The sequence below is a fragment of the Gouania willdenowi genome, chromosome 6, assembly GCF_900634775.1.
Source record: "Gouania willdenowi chromosome 6, fGouWil2.1, whole genome shotgun sequence".
Lineage (NCBI taxonomy): Eukaryota > Metazoa > Chordata > Actinopteri > Blenniiformes > Gobiesocidae > Gouania > Gouania willdenowi.
In genome coordinates this window covers 6,697,485-6,718,689 of record NC_041049.1, presented here as the reverse complement: position 1 = coordinate 6,718,689, position 21,205 = coordinate 6,697,485, and the positions used below count along the sequence as shown (strand labels likewise).

General features: G+C 35.8%; 1 protein-coding gene across 5 annotated transcripts in view; it reads right to left on the bottom strand.

Annotated features, from left to right (window-relative positions):
- The window catches only part of abcc9 (ATP-binding cassette, sub-family C (CFTR/MRP), member 9), a 99,709-nt gene extending 78,766 nt beyond the window's left edge, over positions 1-20,943 (bottom strand). For all 5 annotated transcript variants that reach the window (XR_003674200.1, XR_003674201.1, XR_003674202.1 and 2 more), the window contains exons 1-4: positions 20,809-20,943; positions 17,297-17,368; positions 16,173-16,356; positions 15,903-16,044 (exon numbers count right to left, since the gene is read on the bottom strand). Coding sequence is in view for 2 of the 5 variants with exons in the window: in XM_028448628.1 (XP_028304429.1) it covers positions 15,903-16,044; positions 16,173-16,320 (290 nt within the window). In the remaining 3 variants the exon portion in view is untranslated. The remainder of the gene's footprint in view (positions 1-15,902; positions 16,045-16,172; positions 16,357-17,296; positions 17,369-20,808) is intronic.
- Between the last annotated feature and the right edge of the window lie 262 nt (positions 20,944-21,205).

The following is a 21,205-nucleotide window of genomic DNA, read 5'->3' as shown; positions in this document are numbered from 1 at the left end:
GTTCTTACAACTATAATGAATTGACTTCTACTTCTTCTTCGTCTGTATAGTTTTACAACAGTAAGCAACCAAGGTAAGAAGCAATTAACGCCCAAGTGACTAGACTTCAACGGACTCCTTCTCTTCCAGTGTGCTAAGACTTTACTGCCTTTCATCTTGGGTTCCAAATCCTGGATTGGCTATGAAATCAACTGCCTTTGATCTTGGGTTCCAAAATCTAAATTCAGCTATGACATCACTGTCTTTCATCTTGGGTTCCAAAATCTAAATCAATCAATCAATCAATCACTTTTTATTTATAAACCCCGCCCACCGCACACAGACACACAGGTTAAAATGAGGGAAATGGCACATGGCTGGGTACAGAGGATCTAGCTAAGGACACATCACAAGGAGCCGTCTGCACCAGGAGCAGGACACAGACCGTGGGTACAGGGCGCTGAGACAGAGCCCCCAGTCCAGCAAAACAACAGAAGATATTCACCATCACTGAGAGCCACGAGACAGACAACACCACTGCAGTCATGGCCCATCATCCAATCCAATCCACTTATTTATTAAACACATTTAAACAACCAACAAAATGTTTCCAAAGTGCTGCACATGAGATCATTACAACAATAAAACCAAAACAATGCAAATGAGCTCCACCACTAAATGTGTATAAAACAATAATTAGAAATAAAAACACATTACAAGAAACTATAAATAGAAATAAAAGTGATTTAAATTAAAAAAAAATAACATAAATAAGAACAATGAAATATATAAAAGACACAGGGGACCACACAACTTACGTAGTGCGAAAAGCCAGAGAATAAAAGTGGGTCTTAAGACGAGATTTAAAACGCTCCACGTTGGGGGCGGTTTGGACGTGGAGGGGCAGAGCGTTTCACAGCTTAGGGCCAACAACAGAAAACACTCTGTCCCCCCTGGTTTTATGGTTCGTCTTAAGGTGTACTCACAATGGCAACCAGGGCCGTTCCTAACCAGCTCTGTGCATGTGTGAAACCATGGGGGACCATTGTCTGGCCTGCGTAGGTGTGAACTGCACCGCAGTTCACCATAGGAGTGCCATGAAAGTGAGTTTAAACATCTTTGCACATTAGGTTTGGTTAACTTAACCACTTATTACTGCAAAAGAGTCAAAGAATACATATGTAAGAAGCTTTAGTGTTATAAGCATCTAAGAGGCACATATTTACTGACTGTATGTCATATATGTTTAGGCCAAAATTAAATGAAGTAGTTATTATAAAGAGAAGCAAGTTAATTAACAAAAAAGGAAATTATGGATAGAGATGTGATTAATTACGTATATACTTCGTCCATCTCCTTTTCACAAATGTAGACTGAATTGAAAAATTGTGTTTAGAATCCCGTTTTTTTTTTCTTTGTTTGTTGTGATATTGTTTCCATGTTCCAAAAATATAAATAAAAAAAAAAATCAAATTCAATTAAGAAGATAGGTATCTAATCAAATGACAATCTTTGATAGGTGGATAGAGGAGCCACTGTTGCGATCGCCAACACTCCACGCTACACATGAGGTTTAGAGTGGAGCTTATGGCTGCTGCTCCTGTTCGTGAGCACATTTTCATAGATATCATACACTTGTTGAAAGTACAAATTACACCTTTATAAATACATATATGAAAAAATGAAACATTATAGGGTATTTCTTGAGTGAGCTGTTTTTTTTTCTTTTCATTTTAACATATTTAACACGGCAAATTCCACTTTTAAAAATACATAAATACGAGAAAAAAAAGAAACATTTTAGGGTATTTCCTGGGTTAGGATTAAAGTTAGGGATAGAGTTAGGGTTAGGAATAGGGCTAAAATAAAACTGACAAAACTATAGCTAGAAGGACACGGGTCCGGCAGTGACCAAACTACCGGCATTCGGCTTACTGAGCCAAAACTATAGTCAGGATTGTCTGAGGTCTGGGTCCAGACCAATAGCAACAGCCTAATATATATGTATATAATGGTATAAATATATTAATACTGACTCAAACAAAAAAACAATGTATGTAATGTGATAGAGAATATAAATCTAAATAATACCACACTATATTTTGTATTTAAAAGGTAATTGATTCATTTTATAATATTTATAATAATATAAATTAATATTATGTACATGTCATGTGCGGCAACAAATGAAATATCCTTATGTAATGTTTTCAAGTATCAACCAACAGTATCGTAATAAATCCAGCAAGTTCATTTAGTCTTCTTTTTAAAATAATATGGTTTGGTTTAATTTATTTATTATTGATGTGTCCTTGTAAGTTTTCAAAGTGATCAGCAGATGCCTCTGAGAAAGACTGCAGTTGACATGTAACATGACACGAGATAAGAGTGAACTGAATAAATGAAACAAACATTATCAGATCAACAGCGTTGATGGTGTTATTTGAGTGATTTGTATGTTTAGCTTAAGGTTTTTTATGTTTAAGACAAAACTCTGCATTTATTCAGACTTGCGACTGACACAAGAAAGACACTAAGGCCGCAATAAAATTACATATTTAAACTTTTCAATTAATCTTCATTTATTTAGCGCCAATTACAAGAATAAATCATCTCAGGGATGTTTTAAAGCATCATCATTCAAACAAAGGTGGAGAAAAAGAAGTGTTCAGTGTAAGAGAAAAGGCTCCACATATCATCCTTAGTTGTTTTTTTTTTACAGAAATTTCTCACATTTTAAATTTTTTAATCAACTTTTATTTTTTATTTTTAATACATATACAGTATATTGTCAGTGTAGAACTTTGAATGCAGATGTTTCAAATGACCTCCAAGAATCATTATCTTTGCCTCTAATCGACTCCTTTTTATGATGTGGCTCTTAAGCTTTTAAACCAGCACTTGAAGCGTTTCCATGGTGATTTCATCTTTGGAGCTTCCTCCTCCTCCTGCTGGGGTGTGTCTTTCTGTGTTTGAAGGACAGCCATCGGGGTGGAAATGGTCATGGTGTGCTCAGACCACTTTTGGGCTTGAAGTTGTGTCTGAGCTTCATCCAGGGCGGTCTGTAGCTGGGTCACTTGAAGTTGGTGTAGTCTCTCTTTAAGACAGTCCGCTTCCTGTAATGCCTCAATTATCGTCAAAGCTGTGGCCTTCTCCTCCACCAGTTGGTTGTACTGGTCTCTCTGGATTATTGAGTCATTCTCTGCCTTCTTGAGAGCATTTCTCAATTCTGTGTTTCTCTGGAGATGTTCATCAATAAGACTTTTCTTCTCTTGGAACTCAACTTCTCTGTCATGGATGGTCTTTACATCCTCATTATGCTGATGAACAAAAAACCGCTCCTGCTGCTCAAGCAGGTTGTTCAACTGAAGAATGCCATGCAGCAAATGATCCTTCTCTGTCTCCCACACATTCCACTGTTCATATAAACTCTGATTTGTCTCCTCCAGTGAAAATCTGAGCATGTAATTTCTTCTTCATAGCTTTGAAGCCTGCAGTCAGGTTGTCCTTCCTGCAGCTTCTCCTCCAACTGCAGGGTTTTCTCCAGCAATTCTTTTCTTGTCCAATCCAGTGAGAGTTTGAGTTTTGAGATTTCTTTGTCTTTCCTTTGAAGGACGAATCGGTTCAAAGTGGCTCGTGGCGGCTGCTCTTGTTGGATGAGGTCCAGGCCTTTCTAAGTCAGCAAAAGAAACTATTTTCTTTGGTGTATTTGCCATTTTTAAAGTTCAAAAGAGGAAATGTAGTTAATTTTATAACAAGTTCTTACAACTATAATGAATTGACTTCTACTTCTTCTTCGTCTGTATAGTTTTACAACAGTAAGCAACCAAGGTAAGAAGCATTAACGCCCAAGTGACTAGACTTCAACGGACTCCTTCTCTTTCCAGTGTTCTAAGACTTTACTGCCTTTCATCTTGGGTTCCAAATCCTGGATTGGCTATGAAATCAACTGCCTTTGATCTTGGGTTCCAAAATCTAAATTCAGCTATGACATCACTGTCTTTCATCTTGGGTTCCAAAATCTAAATCAATCAATCAATCAATCACTTTTTATTTATAAACCCCGCCCACCGCACACAGACACACAGGTTAAAATGAGGGAAATGGCACATGGCTGGGTACAGAGGATCTAGCTAAGGACACATCACAAGGAGCCGTCTGCACCAGGAGCAGGACACAGACCGTGGGTACAGGGCGCTGAGACAGAGCCCCCAGTCCAGCAAAACAACAGAAGATATTCACCATCACTGAGAGCCACGAGACAGACAACACCACTGCAGCCATGGCCCATCATCCAATCCAATCCACTTTATTTATTAAACACATTTAAACAACCAACAAAATGTTTCCAAAGTGCTGCACATGAGATCATTACAACAATAAAACCAAAACAATGCAAATGAGCTCCACCACTAAATGCGTATAAAACAATAATTAGAAATAAAAACACATTACAAGAAACTATAAATAGAAATAAAAGTGATTTAAATTAAAAAAAAATAACATAAATAAGAACAATGAAATATATAAAAAGACACAGGGGACCACACAACTTACGTAGTGCGAAAAGCCAGAGAATAAAAGTGGGTCTTAAGACGAGATTTAAAACGCTCCACGTTGGGGGCGGTTTGGACGTGGAGGGGCAGAGCGTTTCACAGCTTAGGGCCAACAACAGAAAACACTCTGTCCCCCCTGGTTTTATGGTTCGTCTTAAGGTGTACTCACAATGGCAACCAGGGCCGTTCCTAACCAGCTCTGTGCATGTGTGAAACCATGGGGGACCATTGTCTGGCCTGCGTAGGTGTGAACTGCAACGCAGTTCACCATAGGAGTGCCATGAAAGTGAGTTTAAACATCTTTGCACATTAGGTTTGGTTAACTTAACCACTTATTACTGCAAAAGAGTCAAAGAATACATATGTAAGAAGCTTTAGTGTTATAAGCATCTAAGAGGCACATATTTACTGACTGTATGTCATATATGTTTAGGCCAAAAATTAAATGAAGTAGTTATTATAAAGAGAAGCAAGTTAATTAACAAAAAAGGAAATTATGGATAGAGATGTGATTAATTACGTATATACTTCGTCCATCTCCTTTTCACAAATGTAGACTGAATTGAAAAATTGTGTTTAGAATCCCGTTTTTTTTTCTTTGTTTGTTGTGATATTGTTTCCATGTTCCAAAAATATAAATAAAAAAAAATCAAATTCAATTAAGAAGATAGGTATCTAATCAAATGACAATCTTTGATAGGTGGATAGAGGAGCCACTGTTGCGATCGCCAACACTCCACGCTACACATGAGGTTTAGAGTGGAGCTTATGGCTGCTGCTCCTGTTCGTGAGCACATTTTCATAGATATCATACACTTGTTGAAAGTACGAATTACACCTTTATAAATACATATATGAAAAAATGAAACATTATAGGGTATTTCTTGAGTGAGCTGTTTTTTTTTCTTTTCATTTTAACATATTTAACACGGCAAATTCCACTTTTAAAAATACATAAATACGAGAAAAAAAAAGAAACATTTTAGGGTATTTCCTGGGTTAGGATTAAAGTTAGGGATAGAGTTAGGGTTAGGAATAGGGCTAAAATAAAACTGACAAAACTATAGCTAGAAGGACACGGGTCCGGCAGTGACCAAACTACCGGCATTCGGCTTACTGAGCCAAAACTATAGTCAGGATTGTCTGAGGTCTGGGTCCAGACCAATAGCAACAGCCTAATATATATGTATATAATGGTATAAATATATTAATACTGACTCAAACAAAAAAAACAATGTATGTAATGTGATAGAGAATATAAATCTAAATAATACCACACTATATTTTGTATTTAAAAGGTAATTGATTCATTTTATAATATTTATAATAATATAATATTAATATAATGTACATGTCATGTGCGGCAACAAATGAAATATCCTTATGTAATGTTTTCAAGTATCAACCAACAGTATTGTAATAAATCCAGCAAGTTCATTTAGTCTTCTTTTTTAAAATAATATGGTTTGATTTAATTTATTTTTTATTGATGTGTCCTTGTAAGTTTTCAAAGTGATCAGCAGATGCCTCTGAGAAAGACTGCAGTTGACATGTAACATGACACGAGATAAGAGTGAACTGCCTTGTTCAAAGCAAGGCAGCAATACTTTTCTGAAATTATTGCCAAAAATGTCAACAACTCTCGCACATTGTTTTCTGTAATTGAAAAGCTCACAACCCCCCAGATCAGATAGCCCCTGAATTACTGTCAGCTGGAAAATGCAATGAATTTGCTGTATATTTCAATGAAAAAATACAATCAATAAGGTCAAACATCAGAACAAACCAGCAAAATCACAAAAAGCAGGAACAGCTTCAACCACTGAGGGATGAGTCAACTACAATGTTAGAGTTTATTACAGTGAACCCAAAAACAATAGAGGAGACTGTTCAGCAGCTGAATCCATCAACATGTTGCCTTGACACAATACCCTCAAACTTCTTTAAAACTGTTGTAAAGTCAATTGTCACTGATTTGTGTCAGATAATTAACTGCTCATTCCAATCAGGCACCGTACCAAAATCCCTGAAAGTAGCTGCTGTGAAACCTCTGTTAAAAAAGAGAACACTGGATGCCTCTATACTGGCTAACTATAGACCAATCAGCAACATCCATTCATGGCCAAGATCATTGAGAAGGTGGTCTTCAACCAACTGAGTCAATTCTTAACATTCAACAAAATATTTGATAAATTTCAGTCAGGTTTTGGTTCTCATCACAGCACTGAAACTGCTCTTATCAAAGTGATCAATGACATAAGGTTGAACACTGATTCAGGAAAAGTATCTGTTCTCATTCTGTTGGATCTAAGTGCTGCATTTGACACTGTAGATCATACAATTTTGTTGCACAGATTGCAAACATGGGTTGGACTAAATGGAAAAGTAATGCAATGGTTTAAGTCATACTTGGAGGAGCGAAGCTATTTTGTAAGCATTGGAAACTTTGAATCTGACAGATTACCAATGTCCTGTGGGGTTGCTCAGGGATCTGTTCTTGGACCCCTTCTGTTTAACCTTTACATGCTTCCTTTAGGACAAATTTTACAGAACTGTAAGGTTGATTATCAGAGCTACGCAGATGACACACAACTATATCTATCACTGAACCCAGATGACTATGGTCCCATTGAGGTGTTGTGTGACTGCTTAGCAAAAGTAAACTGCTGGATGAGTGAAAACTTCCTTCAACTAAACCATGACAAGATGGAGGTGATTGTCTTTGGTAACAAGGAAAAGAGGACCGCTGTCAGCAAGTATCTTGAGTCTCGATCTTTAAAAGCTAAAGACCAAGTCAAAAACCTTGGTGTTCTGATTGACTGAGATCTTACATTCAGCAGTCAGATCAAATCTATCACAAAAACAGCTTCTACCACCTAAAGAACATGTCCAGAGTGAAAGGTTTAATGACTCAAAAAGATCAGGAGAAACTGGTCCATGCTTTTATCTCCAGCAGACTGGACTATTGTAATGGTCTTCTGACAGGAATCCCCCAAAAGAGCATCAAACAGCTACAGCTGGTTCAGAACACTGCAGGTCAGGTCTTAACCAGAACAAAAAGGTCAGAGCACATTAGTCCAGTTTTAAAGTCTTTACACTGGCTCCCAGTCAGCCTCAGAATAGACTTTAAAGTTCTGCTGCTGGTGTATAAATCTGTGAATGGGTTTGGTCCAGAATACATCAGTGAGATGTTAGTTAGGTATGTCCCAGCAGGTCTCTCAGATCTATGGACACAGGTCTGATAATGGAGCCCAGAGCTCACAGTAAACATGGTGATGCTGCTTTTAGTTGTTATGCTGCAAAGAAGTGGAACAAACTGCCAGCAGAGCTGAAGTCAGCATCCAATGTGAACATTTTTAAATCAAAGTTAAAGGCACTTTTTTTCTCTACTGCATATGATTGAGAGAGATTTGTAGTCATGTTGTTGATGTCATGATGATTTTACTGATGATTTTAATTGATTTTACTGATGATTTTAAATGTTTTTATTAATTTTAAACAATTGAATGTTTTATCATGTAAAGCACATTGAGTTGCCTTGAGTATGAAATGCGCTATACAAATAAATTTGCCTTGCCTTGAATAAATGAAACAAACATTATCAGATCAACAGCGTTGATGGTGTTATTTGAGTGATTTGTATGTTTAGCTTAAGGTTTTTTATGTTTAAGACAAAACTCTGCATTTATTCAGACTTGCGACTGACACAAGAAAGACACAAAGGCCGCAATAAAATTTCATATTTAAACTTTTCAATTAATCTTCATTTATTTAGCGCCAATTACAAGAATAAATCATCTCAGGGACATTTTAAAGCATCATCATTCAAACAAAGGTGGAGAAAAAGAAGTGTTCAGTGTAAGAGAAAATGCTCCACATATCATCCTTAGTTGTTTTTTTTTTTACAGAAATTTCTCACATTTTAAATTTTTTAATCAACTTTTATTTTTTATTTTTAATACATATACAGTATATTGTCAGTGTAGAACTTTGAATGCAGATGTTTCAAATGGCCTCCAAGAATCATTATCTTTGCCTCTAATCGACTCCTTTTTATGATGCGGCTCTTAAGCTTTTAAACCAGCACTTGAAGCGTTTCCATGGTGATTTCATCTTTGGAGCTTCCTCCTCCTCCTGCTGGGGTGTGTCTTTCTGTGTTTGAAGGACAGCCATCGGGGTGGAAATGGTCATGGTGTGCTCAGACCACTTTTGGGCTTGAAGTTGTGTCTGAGCTTCATCCAGGGCGGTCTGTAGCTGGGTCACTTGAAGTTGGTGTAGTCTCTCTTTAAGACAGTCCGCTTCCTGTAATGCCTCAATCATCGTCAAAGCTGTGGCCTTCTCCTCCACCAGTTGGTTGTACTGGTCTCTCTGGATTATTGAGTCATTCTCTGCCTTCTTGAGAGCATTTCTCAATTCTGTGTTTCTCTGGAGATGTTCATCAAGAAGACTTTTCTTCTCTTGGAACTCAACTTCTCTGTCATGGATGGTCTTTACATCCTCATTATGCTGATGAACAAAAAACCGCTCCTGCTGCTCATGCAGGTTGTTCAACTGAAGAATGCCATGCAGCAAATGATCCTTCTCTGTCTCCCACACATTCCACTGTTCATATAAACTCTGATTTGTCTCCTCCAGTGAAAATCTGAGCATGTTAATTTCTTCTTCATAGCTTTGAAGCCTGCAGTCAGGTTGTCCTTCCTGCAGCTTCTCCTCCAACTGCAGGGTTTTCTCCAGCAATTCTTTTCTTGTCCAATCCAGTGAGAGTTTGAGTTTTGAGATTTCTTTGTCTTTCCTTTGAAGGACGAATCGGTTCAAAGTGGCTCGTGGCGGCTGCTCTTTGTTGGATGAAGGTCCAGGCCTTTCTAAGTCAGCAAAAGAAACTATTTTCTTTGGTGTATTTGCCATTTTTAAAGTTCAAAAGAGGAAATGTAGTTAATTTTATAACAAGTTCTTACAACTATAATGAATTGACTTCTACTTCTTCTTCGTCTGTATAGTTTTACAACAGTAAGCAACCAAGGTAAGAAGCATTAACGCCCAAGTGACTAGACTTCAACGGACTCCTTCTCTTTCCAGTGTGCTAAGACTTTACTGCCTTTCATCTTGGGTTCCAAATCCTGGATTGGCTATGAAATCAACTGCCTTTGATCTTGGGTTCCAAAATCTAAATTCAGCTATGACATCACTGTCTTTCATCTTGGCTTCCAAAATCTAAATCAATCAATCAATCAATCAATCACTTTTTATTTATAAACCCCGCCCACCGCACACAGACACACAGGTTAAAATGAGGGAAATGGCACATGGCTGGGTACAGAGGATCTAGCTAAGGACACATCACAAGGAGCCGTCTGCACCAGGAGCAGGACACAGACCGTGGGTACAGGGCGCTGAGACAGAGCCCCCAGTCCAGCAAAACAACAGAAGATATTCACCATCACTGAGAGCCACGAGACAGACAACACCACTGCAGCCATGGCCCATCATCCAATCCAATCCACTTTATTTATTAAACACATTTAAACAACCAACAAAATGTTTCCAAAGTGCTGCACATGAGATCATTACAACAATAAAACCAAAACAATGCAAATGAGCTCCACCACTAAATGTGTATAAAACAATAATTAGAAATAAAAACACATTACAAGAAACTATAAATAGAAATAAAAGTGATTTAAATTAAAAAAAATAACATAAATAAGAACAATGAAATATATAAAAAGACACAGGGGACCACACAACTTACGTAGTGCGAAAAGCCAGAGAATAAAAGTGGGTCTTAAGACGAGATTTAAAACGCTCCACGTTGGGGGCGGTTTGGACGTGGAGGGGCAGAGCGTTTCACAGCTTAGGGCCAACAACAGAAAACACTCTGTCCCCCCTGGTTTTATGGTTCGTCTTAAGGTGTCCTCACAATGGCAACCAGGGCCGTTCCTAACCAGCTCTGTGCATGTGTGAAACCATGGGGGACCATTGTCTGGCCTGCGTAGGTGTGAACTGCACCGCAGTTCACCATAGGAGTGCCATGAAAGTGAGTTTAAACATCTTTGCACATTAGGTTTGGTTAACTTAACCACTTATTACTGCAAAAGAGTCAAAGAATACATATGTAAGAAGCTTTAGTGTTATAAGCATCTAAGAGGCACATATTTACTGACTGTATGTCATATATGTTTAGGCCAAAAATTAAATGACGTAGTTATTATAAAGAAAAGCAAGTTAATTAACAAAAAAGGAATTTATGAATAGAGATGTGATTAATTACGTATATACTTCGTCCATCTCCTTTTCACAAATGTAGACTGAATTGCAAAATTGTGTTTAGAATCGTGTTTTTTTTCTTTGTTTGTTATGATATTCTGTTTACATGTTCCAAAAAATAATAAAATTCAATTAAGAAGATAGGTATCTAACCAAATGACAATCTTTGATAGGTGGATAGAGGAGCCACTGTTGCGATCGCCAACACTCCACGCTACACATGAGGTTTAGAGTGGAGCTTATGGCTGCTGCTCCTGTTCATGAGCACATTTTCATAGATATCATACACTTGTTGAAAGTACAAATTACACCTTTATAAATACATACACAAAAAAATGAAACTTTATAGGGTATTTCTTGGGTGAGCTGTTTTGTTTAAGATGGCAAATTCCACTTTTTAAAATATATTTAAAGAAAAAAAAAACATATTGGGGTATTTCCTGGGTTAGGATTAAAGTTAGGGATAGAGTTAGGGTTAGGAATAGGGCTAAAATAAAACTGACAAAACTATAGCTAGAAGGACACGGGTCCGGCAGTGACCAAACTACCGGCATTCGGCTTACTGAGCCAAAACTATAGTCAGGATTGTCTGAGGTCTGGGTTCCGGACCAATAGCAACAGCCTAATATATATGTATATTATATAAATATATTAATACTGACTCAAACATAAAAACAATGTATGTAATGTGATAGAGAATATAAATCTAAATATTGTGTGCTGGGTCCGGACTGCAATACCTCTATTTTTAGGAACAACCAGAAAAAGTCAGGGCTTCATGGAGTTCTCTAATTCCTGTGGTGACAGGTAATACAAGTAAAATTGTGAAATTAAAAAAAAAAAAAAAGCTTAATAGAGATAAAAATTTGACTCCTATAACATGTCATCCAAAAAGTCCACCAGTGTTTCCAGTAAAGACTAAAATTAGCTCTTCTTAATGTTAGATCTCTTGTTAACAAGTCACTACTAATTAATGATATTATTTTGACACATCACTTGGACTTTTTATTTCTTGATGAAACGTGGTTGAATGATGGTATCAGTAATACTGTTCTCAATGAAAGTGCACCACAAGACTTTATTTATTTCAATAAGTGTCGTACTTGCAGGAAAGGTGGTGGAGTTGCTGCCATTTTTAAATCAATATTTCAGTGCAAAGAAATAACATTTGGTGATTTTATCTCCTTTGAATTTATGTCATTCTTATTGAAGGGTGATTCAAGAGTTCTGTTTTTAGTCATTTATAGAGAATTCATGGATGAGTTTGCTGAACTGCTGTCAGTTGTATGCACTGAATACAACTTTTTAATAATAACAGGTGACTTGAATATTCATGTAGACAATAACATAGACAATACTGCCAAAGAACTGTATGCTTTAATGGACACTTTTGGTCTTATACAACATGTGACTGGTCCGACACACACTCAAGGTCACACTTTGGATCTGGTTATCTCTAAAGGTGTTGATATCTCTGCTGTTGATGTAAGAGACTTAGCTCTATCTGATCATTTCTGTGTCTTTTCTGACCTAGAGACTGTAACATCTGTTCCCCTTACTTCTGTGTTTAAAGAAAAGGTACATAAATGACAACACAAGTGCACAGTTTATGGAAGCCATAGCAATGACACCAACATTGAGTGCTGAAACAGTTGATGATCTTCTGGATGAGTTTAATACAAAAGTCAGTAATGTCATAAATGTAGTGGCTCCAATCAAAACTAAGAGAAAACCAAACACACAGAAAAAACCTTGGAGGAGGACTGAGATAATGCAGAATTTGAAATCTGACTGTAGAAGAGCTGAGCGTAAATGGAGATCAACAAAACTCCAAATTCATCTAAAACTATACAAAATAAGTCTGTGAAAATTCAATGATGGCTTGTTCAAAGCAAGGCAGCAATACTTTTTTGAAATTATTGCCAAAAATGTCAACAACTCTCGCACATTGTTTTTCTGTAATTGAAAAGCTCACAACCCCCCCAGATCAGATAGCCCCTGAATTACTGTCAGCTGGAAAATGCAATGAATTTGCTGTATATTTCAATGAAAAAATACAATCAATAAGGTAAAACATCAGAACAAACCAGCAAAATAACAAAAAGCTTGAACAGCTTCAACCACTGAGGGATGAGTCAATTACAATGTTAGAGTTTATTACAGTGAACCCAAAAACAATAGAGGAAACTGTTCAGCAGCTGTATTCATCAAAGTGTTGCCTTGACACAATACCCTCAAACTTCTTTAAAACTGTTGTAAAGTCAATTGTCACTGATTTGTGTCAGATAATTAACTGTTCATTCCAATCAGGCACCGTACCAAAATCCCTGAAAGTAGCTGCTGTGAAACCTCTATACTGGCTAACTATAGACCAATCAGCAACCTTCCATTCATGGCCAAGATCATTGAGAAGGTGGTCTTCAACCAACTGAGTCAATTCTTAACATTCAACAAAATATTTGTTAAATTTCAGTCAGGTTTTCGTTCTCATCACAGCACTGAAACTGCTCTTATCAAAGTGATCAATGACATAAGGTTGAACACTGATTCCGGAAAAGTATCTGTTCTCATTCTATTGGATCTAAGTGTTGCATTTGACACTGTAGATCATACAATTTTGTTGCACACACGGGTTGGACTAAATGGAAAAGTAATGCAATGGTTTAAGTCATACTTGGAGGAGCAAAGTTATTTTGTAAGCATTGGAAACTTTGAATCTGACAGATTACCAATGTGCTGTGGGGTTCCTCAGGGCTCTGTTCTTGGACCCCTTCTGTTTAGACTTTATATGCTTCCTTTCGGACAAATTTTACAGAACTGTAAGGTTGATGATCAGAGCTACGCAGATGACACACAACTATATCTATCACTGAACCCAGATGACTCCCATTGAGGTGTTGTGTGACTGCTTAGAAAAAGTAAACTGCTGGATGAGTGAAAACTTCCTTCAACTAAACCATGACAAGATGGAGGTGATTGTCTTTGGTAACAAGGAACAAGTATCTTGAGTCTCAATCTTTAAAAGCTAAAGACCAAGTCAAAAACCTTGGTGTTCTGATTGACTGAGATCTTACATTCAGCAGTCAGATCAAATCTATCACAAAAACAGCTTCTACCACCTAAAGAACATCTCCAGAGTGAAAGGTTTAATGACTCAAAAAGATCAGGAGAAACTGGTCCATGCTTTTATCTCCAGCAGACTGGACTATTGTAATGGTCTTCTGACAGGAATCCCCCAAAAGAGCATCAAACAGCTACAGCTGGTTCAGAACACTGCAGGTCAGGTCTTAACCAGAACAAAAAGGTCAGAGCACATTAGTCCAGTTTTAAAGTCTTTACACTGGCTCCCAGTCAGCCTCAGAATAGACTTTAAAGTTCTGCTGCTGGTGTATAAATCTGTGAATGGGTTTGGTCCAGAATACATCAGTGAGATGTTAGTCAGGTATGAACCCAGCAGGTCTCTCAGATCTATGGACACAGGTCTGATAATGGAGCCCAGAGCTCACAGTAAACATGGTGATGCTGCATTTAGTTGTTATGCTGCAAATAAGTGGACCAAACTGCCAGCAGAGCTGAAGTCGGCATCACATGTGAACATTTTTAAATCAAAGTTAAAGGCACTTTTTTTCTCTACTGCGTATGATTGAGAGAGAGATTTTTGGTCATGTTGTTGATGTAACATGTTTGTTAATGATTTTAATTGATTTTACTGATGATTTTAAATGTTCTTGTTGATTTTAAACAGTTGAATGTTTTATCATGTAAAGCACATTGAGTTGCCTTGTGTATGAAGTGCGTTATACAAATAAATTTGCCTTGCCTTGCCTCCCTTTTATCACTGCGACCCTCAAACGTCATAACTGCTTAAAAAACCCACTGATTGCCTCCACCCTGACTGCGTGGTGGAAAGCCCTGGACATTACAAATGTTCAATTAAAAACGAGCATGCAGTCTCCAATCTGGCACAACCCCGACTTTAGAAACAGAAAAACACTGCTCTATCTAAAAACATGAGAAGAGAGCGGAATTATTCATCTCCAAGACCTCTTCGAAAATGATAAGCTCAGGACATATAACAATCCAACCCAAACATTCAATAAAAATAAAAGTATTTTCTTCAGTACTTACAAGTAACAGAAACAATTAAGAAAAATACGGCAATAGATTTAATCACCTTGCAACCTTCAGAACTGGCCATAGATATGAAAAAAATCTCAACAAAAACAAAAAAACTCTCAAAAATATACAGAGCACTCTTGAACACTAACTCTAATCACTTACCAATCACTAAATGGGAAGCTGAACTCTCAATCACCACGAACACCGATTTCTGGACAGAGATTTGTTGTAATACTTTTAAGATGACTAAAAACACAAATCTTCAGGTAATTCAATACAAGGTCCTCCACAGATCCCATATTACCCAACAGAAAATGCATAAAATGGGCTTCTCCCCAACAGACATCTGCTCTCAGTGCACCCAGGGAACAGCTGATTCATATTTACATGCCGCATGGCTTTGTTTGCCAGTTCAACAGTTTTGGTTTCTAATCACTGAAAAACTGTCCTCCATTTTGGACTGCAGGGTTCCTCTATCTCCAAATCTATGTCTGTTAGGAGACCTGACTATGCTTCATATTCCAGCAAACCAATCGCAATCCATCCTTGCGGCACTTGCCATAGCAAAAAAAAAACAATATTAGTGAATTGGAAACATAAAAAATCGTTAAGCATAAACCAATGGAAAAATCTCCTCATAGAATTTATTTCCATGGAAACGGACTCCTTTTCTAATTACATTGAATCTTGAATTTTCGTTTATAGCCTGATGATCTAGCCTGCAAGCGACTGCCAGCACCACTCTTTACTAACACACTGAAAAAAAAGAAGAAGAAAAAAAAGTATGTATGATTCCTGCTGATATCGTATCGGATCAATATCGGTATTGGCCGATAGGCAAAGGCTGCAATATCGGTATCATACAGCAGTAATGCTAATAATCAAGGCATTTTTTGAATTTCCCTCCTCGTGGCAAGTCAGCAGAAAGCAGGGGTTAAGTTATTCTTGAAACATTTCTCATGAACAACAACGAATGGAACTTACTTGCTGGAGACGATGCCCTCCGCGAACTCGCAGACGTGGACAAACAGGAGCAGGAAGGTGAGGATCCACCTCATGTTGTGTCCGGGGAAGTGAAGCCATGTGTTGTGATGAATCTGAACTTTGGAGCTTTGACTTCCCCAACCTGACACAATAACATTATATGTATGTAATATGTTGGCATTCATGATCAACTTTTCAATTGTTTCTTTCGTTAGAAAAAAAAAACAACAATGAGTTTTGACTGAACTTAGAGTAAAAACCTTGACCTACCGATGAACAGGATGGGGAAGGTGATGAAGAGGAGGAAGACATGAGGAACCAGGTTGAGGGCGTCCACAAAGCATCCGTTGTTGAGAACGCCTTTTTCAACACTGTAGGCATTGATGTCCTTATTGTTACCGCAAAACGACCAGGCCATGCCACCACGACCACGTCACACGAGCCGTCAACCAATCTGAGGAGCACAAACACAAACAGCCTTTAATTTGATCTAACAGTAGTGATTGGATGCTTTTTTTCACCATTAATTTAATGTTATTGTATCTTTTCAAAATGCTAATATCACATAAATAATGTCACATATGTATTTATTTTATTGGTTTACTCTACACCTTGTATATTAGCATCAATAAGCTGTGTACGTATAATACCCTTCTAAGATATTGTAATTGAGTTTAGCTAACACGGTTGAATGCTAATTCAAAAACTAACATAGAAAGCACTTTAAGAAACATTTTTTTTTATCACAAATATATTAAGAAAGACCTACATAAACATTCACAGAGTAATATATTTTAATGTAAACAACTATTTAATTGTTGTCTACTTTATTTTGGAAAAACTGAAGACGGTAGACACGGCGCTAGCTTGCTTTGTCGGCCATCTTTGTTTGGGTCAAGATACCTCAAGGGTTTTCTTTTTTTTTTAACCCATTTGTAGTGATTTAGTTACATGGAAAGTGTAACAAAAACCAAGCAAACATTAAGATTTACGGGCAGTTAAGAACTTTTACTAAATAAAATAAAAACTTAAACTACAAAAAAAAACTTCAACATGACAACCATTGCAATGCTAATTCTTGGAAAGCAAACTGCACGCTAAGCTTTCTTACACACATAGAGCTTAAAAATTATAAATACATGCTTACAAATTATATATACACGCTTAAAAATTATATTCTTAGCTGGTAAAATTAATTTAGTTAGAAAAAAACTTAGAAGATGACAATTTGTTTTTATTCCTCATCAAGACTTTTACTTTGAAAGTGTCACCATATGAAACATACTTTTAAAGAACGATTTAAATTCAGTTAAATAAATGTAAAAACACCAGTAATCTGACAGTAAACAGAAGAGTCACATGGTCAAATGTTAGTAGGACTAAATTATTCTTACCTCAGGATAAAAGTTATATTCCTTAATGGCAGAAGTTCATTCCTTTGTTTTGAAATTCTTCTGATAAAAAACCTAACAGAAAAAAAAAAAAAGAAATGGAGGAATAAGTTGATTATTTTTAGCACTGGCAGGACCATCAGCTGCTTGTCTCACTGCTGCATGTCGCTGCACCAACAGACAAGTGACACACAAACACACACACACGACTTCCTGTACCACCCTTCATAATAAAACACCTACAAACTCCTCCTGTCGGTGCAAACAGTTCATTTCAACTACTTCAGGGAATAAAATGATCTAACAAATGTGTTTAATTTAATGCAATGACTGGGCTAAGAATGTAGTATAAAAATCCAAATTGAAACTGTACATTTTGGTGATTTTAACATTAGTTGAAACATAAAAATGAATAAAAAATAAAATAAATTGATAAAAATAAAATGAAAATAGAATAAAATAAATACATAAATATATAAATACAAAAATATTATTTTTTAAAGTAAAATAAAATGTATGGGGTTTTAGTTTGTGTGTGTTTTATTTTTTATTTTTGTAATACACTAGTGACATATATTTCAACAGCCCTAGGGCATTAGTCAACCTGGCACTGACTTTTATTCCATGTTTGGTTTATAAATATAAAAAAGAGTAAAAAAATTTTTTAGAATTATAAATAAACAAAGTCAAGCACTAAATGTGTTGGAGCACTTTGAGTTTCCAAAAGGAACTATTGCACGTACATGTACTTAAATTAATTTTTGCATTTATTTGCGATTTTGTCTAATCGTACTCTTCGTCCTGAACATCTTTACTTGAACTAAGTGACGGTCAAATATTTTTGGGAAATTCATGACAAACCACAGTTCATTCACAACCTACATAAACACAGAAATTAAAACATTTTATGACCGGAACGATTAAGATATTTAGTCATGCTTTTAATTTAATTTAATACGATATTTTTGTTATATCTTTATGTGTCATATCACCATTCCAAACTGCTAAAAAAATGTGTTGTATTACTTTGTACAATGACAATAAAAATCTATCTATCTAGCTATCTTTTATTTTGAAGGGGTGATATTTGAATATTCCGGTTGAAACACCAAACTTGATACATCCTTTCCTCCTATCAGATTTCCAGAGTCGTACCAGTTTAGTGGTGAGAAGAGAGTTTATTATGAGCTTCTACAACAGCCTTGAGGCATGTAGTGACTGAATGAGTCTTTAAAGCTCCTCGCTAAGTAAACAGAGTTAAATTAATGCTAAAAACTAACAATTTTCACCCACAAATGTTTTCATTATTTTTGTTTTTTTTTTAATACTTGAATAATTCAAACTATTTTGAATCACAGATTCACACACACATGCCAGTAAACTTGAATTTGAAGGATTATTTTTGTGTGAATAAAGACGTGCTTCTTTATATGTGTAAATAACTACCAACTCATATCTGTGCAATAAGTAACTTTTTATTCAATTCCAATCAGTGTTTATTTTTATGTTGTTTTTATTGTGTCCTTTTATATATAGATTTTTTTTTTTATTTTTTTTTTTTTGGTATTACAAGTCGCTACACAAATTATACTTACTGAAATAAGTATGACAGAATGAAATAAAATAAAAGCACCAACATAAACCAGTTAAAAAAGCTTTTTAAATCATATATTGTTAGGAAGTATAAAAAAGAACATTTTTACCTAGGACAGCAATAATATACATGTATATAAAATATATTAATACTTAAACATAATAAAAGGTTTTTATGAATTTATGTCTTGCCACTCTAAATTTAATTGATGAAATTTGTGTCGTAAAAATGAAATAAATATTATTATGTACATATCATTAACATTTATGTGTATGTATGTATATGTGTGTACGTAAAACAGTAATATGTTAAAACCTTGTTTTGTTTTGTTGTGATAGGGTAGGTGTATATATAAGCTTTGCTTCAACCGTCCTACACCCTTTCGGCTGAACAACTGGACAATTGACTGTTGTTTGTTTCTGTACTTTTTTTTGGTTGTGAAGACCGCCGAAATAAAATTAAAATTAGAAAAAATTTCAAATTCAAATAAAGCTTTTTCCATTTCTTAATCATGCTGCGTTTGTTTAATAGGTATATTTCTTATTTGCAAAACAAAATACACACGTTGAGAGGTTTTGTCATGATTTTAACTGGACACAGAGGTCTCATTTTACACAGTTAAATGCTAAATCACACAATTATATTAACGAAGACCTACATAAACATTAAATAATCTACTATTTCTTTACTCTACATCTTTGTTTGGGTCATGATACTGCAAGGCTTTGCTTTTTAACCCATTTGTAGTTAATTTAAAATTACATGGAAAAGTGTAACTAAAACTGAGCAAAGGTAAAGATTTAAGGATTGTTTGAAAAAAAAAAAAAAAAAAGAAAAGAAAAGCTTAAGTTCAACGTGACAATCATTGCAATGCTAAGTCTTGGAAAGCCAACGACACACTGTTTAATAGGTATGTTTCTTATTTGCAAAACAAAATACATTTGTTTCTGTGATGGATGCAATGAGTGAAACATGTTATGTATTTCTGAGGTTTTGTCATGATTTCAACTCGACACAGAGGTCTCGTTTTACATTTCAGAATAAAATATGACCTGTAAATCAAGGCTTTGGGTGTAGTTTTTAATCATATATATATATTTAAAAATGTATTATTTATTATAGTTTTGAGCTATAATATGTGTGGTGCAGACTTTAAGAATAGATTTGGACTGTCATCATGAATCTATAATCAGATTTCATCTGGAAAAATCCTCATATCAGCCCTAAACCCTGGATGAATAATGACTGCTGTTTGCGATCTACAGCCACAGTGTGTTTTTATACCTTCAAATGTACAGACATAATACAAATTAATCAAATAAATGTCACAAATATTAGTTCCATGGCTGTGGTTATTATAATGTGATTTACCATTTCACCAGCTTTCCTATAAGGTGGTCCATCCGTCCCGTTTGAGACACGTGCCAAACCTCTTTCACAATTTACGACATTTAGAGTATTTTAATGATATAGATGCCCAAAATTATTTAAATCAACAAATGTGCGCGTTCACGTGAACCATGAATATTCTTGCAATTATACGGCGGTCTAAATATGAATATAGGAACCAGTATTTGTTGATGTGTTTATATGTTTTATCCGTAATCCTTTCTTGGCAACGCAACCTTTGACCTGAAGAATTCACATCACGAGGGTGCAAAATAATCTAAATATTTACATAAATGTGAATGCTTGCTTTAATATATATACACCGAAATTAATCGTTGACAATACTTTAACTGGTGATTGTGTTCTATTAACACTTAGTGGACATTGTTAGAATGAAATGTAGAATAATTGAAAAGTGCATGATTTTCTAACCGAGTCTGGCGATTGTTCGTCAACGCGTCTCTAAAGATATGACGACGTTGCGGGGGATGAAGCCGAAGTAAAGGATGAAATATGAAAAACAAACACTCACCGTCCTCTCACGAACGCCTGCGGATCCAAAGAGAGTCTCTTTATCCTTTAATGCGACCTTTTATATCGAAACATTTCGGTTTACGGTGAAGGTACAGGGATTGGAAATGCCTTCGCGTTACGTTCAATGACCGACCCGCATGAATGCGTTTGTGATCATCATAATGTAGGTCAAACAAACCACTGCTTTAATTATAATAATTATAATAATTCAAATCATAGTTCACTCCTTTAAGCCCAGAAATGCGTGTATTTATATTTATAAGGACAGTAAATAAAGAGCATTAATAATATTCTTCTATAAGGAAAAATAAAGGTCATGCAGTCGCCTTTATTTATTTATTTATTTATTTTTATTTTTAATCGTTTCATATCAAGATGTTTACTTTGTTGTTAAT